Consider the following 8,732-nt stretch of genomic DNA (forward strand, 5'->3'; position numbering starts at 1 on the left):
CTGCTGGTCAGAATCATGGCCAAGAGAAGCACCTAGAAATCCCTAATCAAAGAAGGATTGTCATTGAATCATTCATCTCAGGAAATTCAATTTCAAATGAGATTGAAATTTGAAACATTAATGATTAAAAAAAAAATCCTTAGATAACACTGAACTACTTACCTCAGCAAATTGTATGTTGATTCGATCCGGGATCTCCCGCTGGAGCAGCACCACACCGGCACTGACCACCATCTCCAGATCCTCCCGACGCACCTTCTCCGGCCATCCCTTCATGTTCGCACCTCCAACGATGATAATAGAGTTCTGACCATCAGGCTTCAGCATGACTACAGCAAAGCCCGTAGGAACTGCAAAGACTCGCGCGAGGCGGTCAAGCCGAACACCACCACCACGGAGCGCATCCTCAATAAGTCGTCCATGCGCATCATCGCCGATCTGGCCTACAAAGTAGGTCGGGTGCTCAAGGCGGCCACCGCAACATGCCTGATTAGCACCCTTCCCGCCGGGGAGGGTCTGGCCATCGCGGGCCGCGACAGTCTCGCCTTCTTTGGGAAGCCGGTCTATCTCGACGTATATGTCGGCGTTTGCGGAGCCGACGACGACAACAGGTTTGTTGATGTCAGCCGAGAGATCCGAAGTGGAGAGGGTGGCGGCGGGGGTAGCAGGAGAGGGGAAAGTGAGGCGAAAGGAGACATTCGATTTAGGGTTTGGAGTGGTGATACGGGAGGAGAGGAGCCGGCAAGAGTAAAATGGAGCGCTATGGAGCTGAGAGAAGACATTCATCTTTCAACGATGGGTTCTCCCTCTGTATTCTTTATTAGAATGAGAAGGAGAGACGATTCAGAATGTCCATATTTGATTAAATTATAGGGAAAATAAAAAACAGACCATCCAAAATATTCATATTTACAAGAAACTACCTCTGTGATTTTTTTGAATTCCTTTCTCGGTAGCGTGTAAACGAGCCGAACACAAGCGAGTCTAGACTTAACACGTGTTTGGCTTGTTTATATTTCGAGCTCAAAAAATGTCTTCAAGTTCTGCTCGTTTGCTTAGCGAGCACGAGTTTATCACGAACAAAAAGTCATTTTGACAACCTTAATCACGTAGCCGTAAAATTTAAAGTATATATATTTCAAAAAGAAATCGGTATTTGGCTGAGACCAAGATACTGATTTTGAATGCGCTAGGTCCTATGATGAGAGTCTGCATCATGTGCATAAATATTCGAGAACCCAACGCCACTGGGAATCAAATCCACGACGAGTCGAACATGAATGAACAAAATCTTTGTTCGTGTTCGGCTCGTTAACTTAGCGAACGAGCCAAACACGTGCTTCTTAACGAGCTGAACACGAGCTGTTCGCGAACAACGGCCGTTTTGATAGCCCTACAGTTCTCACGATCAAACTATTGAGAATTATTCAGAAGTGAAAAATATGTGTTGGGGTTTACTGTAAGTCCCCTCAACCCTAATATTTGAGCGAGAATTTAAAAAATGGATAAAAGGGAGGGGCTGTTTGTGAATAGCAAATTTTAGGAGGTCCGATTGTTGTCTATTGTGCTAATTTTAAAGTAAATATAATCTTCCTCTAACCAGATTGTGACCTGCTTGTTGTCGTTCACATTGCTTCGTTGTCTCGCCTGATCAACAAGTGATGACACAGTGATGCTTGAACCATTCCCTTGTTCTTGCAACATCACTGTCTTACCTTAGCCTTAGGCTTCGTTTGGGGACAGCTTATTAGCTACGGTGACATTTTGAAAAGCCGGAATTGTGTTTGTTACATCACTTTTTTCTTTCGTGATTTTACCTATTTGCCTGAAAGAACCATCGCTTCACGACTAAAACTTCGTGATATAGTCATGATTAGAGCTAGAACAAAGGAATCACGGCATAGAAGGGCCTCTGAAACTCTCATCTTTTTTCCTCATTCCTCTCTGCTCTTACTCGAAACCACTATGGAAGGTAACCGTTGTCGGTCTTCCCCTTCCGTGCCCACCTCTTAAGCTCTTCTAAATACTGTTAATTTGTCTTGGACTGAAGGCGATACGGAGGAAAACCAGATTAAAGAATTTGTAGGAAGTGTACACTGCAGATGATATTTTCTTTTTGTTTGCCAAACATTATGGAAAAGCAATTTTTAGTTTGCTTTTTATCAAAAGCATTATTTCAATTGTATATATAAACTTCTTAGTGTTGTATGTGTGGGAAGCTGGTGTAAATATCCCACATAAAGTTTACTCTTGTGCTGTAAAGGAATCAAAAAGTTGTGCGTAATCATAGATCTCCTCTGAGATCAGATAGATCAGTAGAATCATATTGGCATTTAGGTTCTTTTTTGGCTACTACAGTGATAGGGAAGGTGTTTAACATGGATTGAAGCTATGATCTTGAACGAGGTGTCTGTAATAGTTGAGTGCCTAAAGTACAAAAATACTTGAGTAGAATGTGGCAGTGGCAGTCAAGGAGGGAGGATGGTGGAATGGTGCTTGTAGAGGGTGTTGCTTGTAGAGGGGGGAGTGGAATGTTGTTTCTTAGAGAGGAGGTATAGGAAGAGGTTGAGGAAGGGGTTGTTGGAGCAACAAGTGAGGAGGGACAATAGGTCACTTTTGGGGTGGGTCGGGGGTGTTTAGAATAGTTGGAGTCAAGGTAATTTTATTTTACATTCTATCCGACAGAAAGAACTTCATTGAATTCGCTTTCAGTTGGCGATGTTCTGATTGAGGAGAGGTTGAGGAGACTATTGTTTGAGTAAGGTGGGACAAGAGGTCACAGGGACAAAATTATCACTTATCCAGAAATAGCTGCAAAACAGCTGTTTTTCAACTGCATAAACCAAACAGTCAGCCAGCTTATCCGGATAATTTGTTTATTCAGATAAACTGTTTATCAGTAGATTATTGATAAGCTGTAGCTGCTCCAAACAGACCCTTAGGTTTATGGTTTGGGAGAGATTGCCTACCTCTCAAATTGTTGGTGTTTATTCTTTATTTTTATGTTCATAATTGTATTATTTGCTTTGGAGCAATAAACTATTTATTTTACCCTAATTTCTACATAGAATCCTATTAGTACACTTGTATCCCCCTTAAAGATAGCAATGATCTATGATGCATCCATACATAATGACAAGGATAGGTTATCATATAGGCTCAAACATTCATTTATTGAAAAATATAGGATATGGATATGCATTGGGCATGACATGATAGTATTGTATTTTAAAAAATATAAAATTAAAATTATCGTTAAGTAGCTATTAAGTTATTTTAGTAATTTATTTAAAAACAAAAGAGAAGCGATTACCTAATTTATGTTATTGATGTAATATACTTTTAAAATTAAAATTTATCATTTAAGGAACACATGTCAAAGTGTTCATTTTTTTTTAAATTTTATTGGACGTAAATGACATTTTTGGCACATGTCTAGCACACGTTGGACTAATGTATGTCTGTTTGACATGCTTCGTTATTATGGGGTTGAGGTTGATCATAGTCAATCCTTCGTGTAAGTTCTATGAAACCATTATGGTTGTCGTAAAATAAATAACTTATAAGAAAAAAAATATATATTTCAAATTCTTATATATCAAATTACTTGAGATTTGGTATCATCTAAATGACAACAAGCCATATATTGGCAATTTTGGCTTTGTAATCAACACAAATTAAAAACGAAAGCCCAATGCATACCTTACCTTTCAAAGTTTCAATCAAATGTGCAAAACCAATTATTGAATAGTTTAAATGACGAGATAAAAAGATGAAATCACCTCGAAGAGAAGAATCAGGCCAATGTTACTATGAGTGCTCCCTTCGGGAGTAGTCATTGACTTTGTGAAGCTCTCTAAGAATGCACTTTTAACAAGCACTCATGAGTAGAGAGAAAGATTGAAAACTCACCTTTATGTTTGATGTTCACTGCATGTCTTTGTGTTCTATTTGTAGTTTACTACAACAACAACTACAACAACAAGCCTTTATCTCACTAAGTGTGGTCGACTACATAAATCTTTTTCTCCATTTTGTTTTAGTGAGGGTCATATTTTTATTTAATTGTAATAAATTAAGATCATTTTTTATACAACTTGCTCGAGTCTGTTTAGGTCAACTTCTATAATGCTCTTTCACTCATTCTCTATCTGCCTTTCTTAACGCTCTATACATTGGGTGTGTACTCCAGACACATTGGGATTCAACTTCCTTAAAAGTGCAGTGAGCGTAGAAACATGTCATCAACAAGAAGAGGAGTTTAGCAACAACAACAGAAAGAATCCAACCAAAGTAACATGGCACAAGCATCATGCACCAAGGAGTTCATGGAAGAATTCGTCAAGCAAGGCTCACAAGACTTGAGGACCCAAATCACCAATCAAATGGCAGGACAGTTCACAGAAGTGCTCAGGGTGGTCGCTGCACTTGCGACGACCCCATTTCCAGAAGGAGAACCGGCCTAACAATAGGCACTCAACCCCCCTCAAGGGGAATCACCAACAAACAATGGGATAAGAATGATCCACCTACTGGAGAAGCCCGATGATGGTTATATTAGGATAACGCCAGATCTGCCCCCTAGGAAAAAAACCAACCGATACGAATCGAGGAGTCGAGACAGTTGAAGAATGTCTTCTCGCTACAAGTAACAGAAGTTGAACCTCCGAAGAAGTTCAAAATTCCTGCCCTAGAGCCATACAAAAGAGAATCGGATCCCAAAGATCACCTCGGTTCATTCGAATCCTCCAAATGTCTGTTAAAGATTTCTGACGCTCTCCAGTGTAAGTTATTCTTCACAATGTTAAGATAATTGATGTATAGAAAAGAAAGTTAATTTTCCTTTATGGTTTACACATGTTTATGGATGAAATTACACTTTAAAGAAAGATATTTTTATGTTTTTCTTGCAGGGACAACATGTATTAGACGTGGGGCAAACCTCTTACATGCTCGTTTTCCCCATAAATATTTAATATGACATAAAACTTCAAACATAGAACACCAAAATTTAAGGACAAAACCAAATGGAGAACGCAACATAGAAAACCAACTGTAAAGGTTTAAACTTAGGAAAAACTTAATTTTCATAGAAACTAACAAAACTAGGAGCTAAAACAAATCACAAACTAAATATCAAACTCCAAACTAAAATATAAAATCCATCAGCATAAAGAACGAAAATCAAATCTAGATAGATCTGATACGAACCAAATTGAGAATGACATGCGATAGATTTTTAGTGCAATTATAAGGATTATTGATTCTCTAGAATTTATCTTCACATCTTCAATTTGGTGTTATTCATAAGGATAATATATAGCAATTTTTAAAATCTGCCTACCGTGGTACTAATTTGATTAGACATTATTTTGATGTTTTGGGCATTTTTTTTTTTTTGATAGTATCTGAAATATTGTGATAGTTTTCAGAAAGCAATATTAAGAGCAAAGCTAATGATAATGTGAATGACAAACTAGACTTGGGAAGTATTATGGAGGGGAGTAAAAGCTCCAAGAGACTCTAACAAACTCATGAAGCCTAAAGGTAAGTATTACCTTACTTTAGATTGACGAATAACAATCTGTGAGTGGGTATAGTATCTAAAGGTACTTAACGGGTATGCATACAATTTGAGTAACTATATTGACTTGAGAGTAGAAAAAATATTTGGCATAAAAAGTCATGACAATTTTATTTCTCGCAAAGCTTCCAACCAACTATATTTAATTTTGCTAAGTATATTATTCAATGATTTATGTGTAGTTCATTTGAATATTGAAGCATTAAGATAAGAAAAAGTAAGCATTTCATTAATATTTCACAAGCTTGAAAGAATATTTTCACCTGACTTTTTAGATTTGATAGAGAACTTGGCCATACATCTACCATGAGACACTATAATTAGAGATAAAGTATAATATAGGTGGATATATCCATTTAAGAGGTAGTGACATGTAACGTTTAATAATTTGTTTGAAATTATTATTATATCATGTTAAAATATTGTTTTTTTATAACTTTTTAGTAAATTTAATAGAGTACATGTAGTAAATTAAATTTACGAGACATGCTTGTTACAACAGACTACTAATTTCTATTCCTAACTTTAAGCAATAATGACCTATCGATCATGTTGTAGGTTTGGTGCCTTAGTCGCTATGAATTCTATTTATCGACAATCAGATGAAGCATTAACAAGATGCATTTGCATTATCTCAATGAGAATAAGATTCGAGTAGCGATAATATATGTTCTTCTCAATTGCAATGAAATTCAGTGCTTTCTTTAGTCAGTCATATAATTTAGTAATAGTTGTTTGACTTTATATCCCAAATCTAACATTCATCTGCTTCTTAAAAAAATTAATATGTGACCATTTCACCGAATTTAGATGATTAGAGTAATAGAAATGAGAAGATTGAAGAAGGCTTTCTAACATAATTTAAATTACATGTAAACTCTACTAACTAAGCTCTATTACTTCTATGTACGTTGAATCAAATAATAACATGTGCCAATATATGTAATTAATATGTTCATGATCGAAACAATGAAGTTACAAAACATGACTTCCTAAATCTTGCTTAGGGGCTTATGCACATCATGAATACATGACCAATTTTTTATGTGAAAGATTACATATTTCACACAAGCTCTTGGTTAGAAGAAAGAAATATAATAACTCTGCTATTTGCGTTAATGATAATAATAATTCAGATGAAGACGTAGACTTTTATGTGATTCTCTAAGAAAATGTCTAGTTGTAATATCCTAAACAAATTGATTGAAGTGTATTGTATTTCTATTTAACCGCGACTAGTTTGATCATGTTCCTAACATGTTCCTCGTGCAACAAGAATACACAAGCTATATAATATTATCAAAGTTAAAATAGTCTAGTTGCATATCCTAGATATATTGATCAAGGTGTATTTTTGTTTAACTATGATTAGTTTGGTCATGTTCCTCGTGCAAAAAGGGTATGTTAGATTTGATAATTTCGTTTTAACATAACAAGTGAGTCATGTATATTATCTTAAATTCTTTGGTAGAACAAAATAAATAGATTGGACAATAGTCATCATTATTAAACTTAGAACGATTATTGAGATTCAAAACATTACTAAACATGCTCATCACAAAGACGAAATGTTAGATTTTTGTATTCCAATTAATTTTTTTTTTCTGTAAGTGATAATTTTAGAGGATGCTAGTAGTGCATATAAAGAAGTTAGGCGTACTAAGCAGAAGACGAAATGTTAGATTTTCGTATTCCAATTAGTTTTTTTTTAGTAAGTGATAATTTTAGAGGATGTTAGTAGTGCATATAAAGAAGTTAGGCGTACTAAGCATGAGTTTGGTGATAATTTATATGAAAAAAAAAAGAAAATTAAGTTCAACCGCAAGTCACTCGCCACATGAATTAAAATGAGACGTGTATAATTAGAGGCATGCATAATTTTTAGTCACTTTAGTTTTGAATCATATGTTATTCATGCTAAGTTAGAGCTTGAGTCGAGCTTTAACCTATGTGTTCTACTTGGCTTGCATAAATTATTTTATGTTTATACTTGATTTTTACTTGACTTATTTATATTAATTGAGAAAGCTAAAATATTAAATTGCATGACTTTTTATATAAAATAAAATATTTAATTTGTAATTGATATTTTTTTAACAAATAAATTTATTTAATAAGCTAAAAATTTATATTGGTATTTGATTTTTTATATAAAATTATTAATAAATAAATTTTCAACTCTAAATAAATAGATAATTGATAAAATTTAAATTAACAACTAACTAGTTTATAACAAATAAATAAATAAAATAATATATAAATTATAAGTTTGTTTTTTATTTAATGAAATAATATTAATAAGCATTAACAAACAAATTCATTGAAATAAAAAGTAAGAAGAAATTGCATTAATTTTATAAGTATATTGAATTAAATATAATCTATTATTTTTGAAATATATAATTAAATAAATTTTAGTTAATTAAATATTATTTAAATATAATAGTATTTAAGTATATGACATTTAACAAGTTCCTTATAGTATAGCAAATGAGCTTGTTCATGAACATTAATAAATGAGTGTGGTTTCCTACTCCCGATTGGGGTACACATGATGGATTAATATCATTTCGATTCCCTCTCACTGAGAAGGGAAAGTAGAACTTAGGAGACATTGCAGACTTGTGTCATATATTTATTTGATGTGTCATCTGCTATTTATGGTATATTTCATTGTTAGGGCCGTCATAGAAGCTTTTTGTTTGCGAACAGTTTGTGTTCGGCTCGTTCATTAAGTAAGCGAACTGAGCGGGAACAAAATTTAGGTGGTATAAATGTAAAAAAAATAAAATTTAGGTGTTAGATATATAAATACACATGCATTGATTGGCTAGTATGTATCAAAATGCAAAAAAAAAAAAAAAAAATGCACCTTACACTTACCCAGTTAAAAATGTAAATAAATAAGAATTGGTCGGTATGCAAGTAAATGCCCAAACAAAAGGAAAAAAAAATGAGTACATAAGACGTACGCAGCGCTGCATGCATAATAGATGTTATATTCGCGTTATATCAGTATTATATTCACGTTATATCCCTTGTAACCTCCATGTAGCAAACAAATATATGAAAATAATAGATGTTATAACTCATATAACTTCCATGTGACCTACAGATATGTGAAAACAGAAGCGCAAAACTTATTTGT

At 34.2% G+C, this 8,732-nt stretch overlaps 1 protein-coding gene across 1 annotated transcript; it reads right to left on the reverse strand.

Annotated features, from left to right (window-relative positions):
• Positions 1–162: 162 nt before the first annotated feature.
• LOC110038156 (ribokinase-like) lies at positions 163–786 on the reverse strand (the record flags this gene model as incomplete). Its single annotated transcript, XM_020742924.1, has 1 exon — positions 163–786. A coding segment is annotated over exon 1 (624 nt), but the record flags the coding sequence as incomplete, so codon positions are not given.
• Between the last annotated feature and the right edge of the window lie 7,946 nt (positions 787–8,732).

Source organism: Phalaenopsis equestris, unplaced genomic scaffold (genome assembly GCF_001263595.1).
Source record: "Phalaenopsis equestris unplaced genomic scaffold, ASM126359v1 Scaffold231647, whole genome shotgun sequence".
NCBI classification, from domain to species: Eukaryota; Viridiplantae; Streptophyta; class Magnoliopsida; order Asparagales; family Orchidaceae; genus Phalaenopsis; species Phalaenopsis equestris.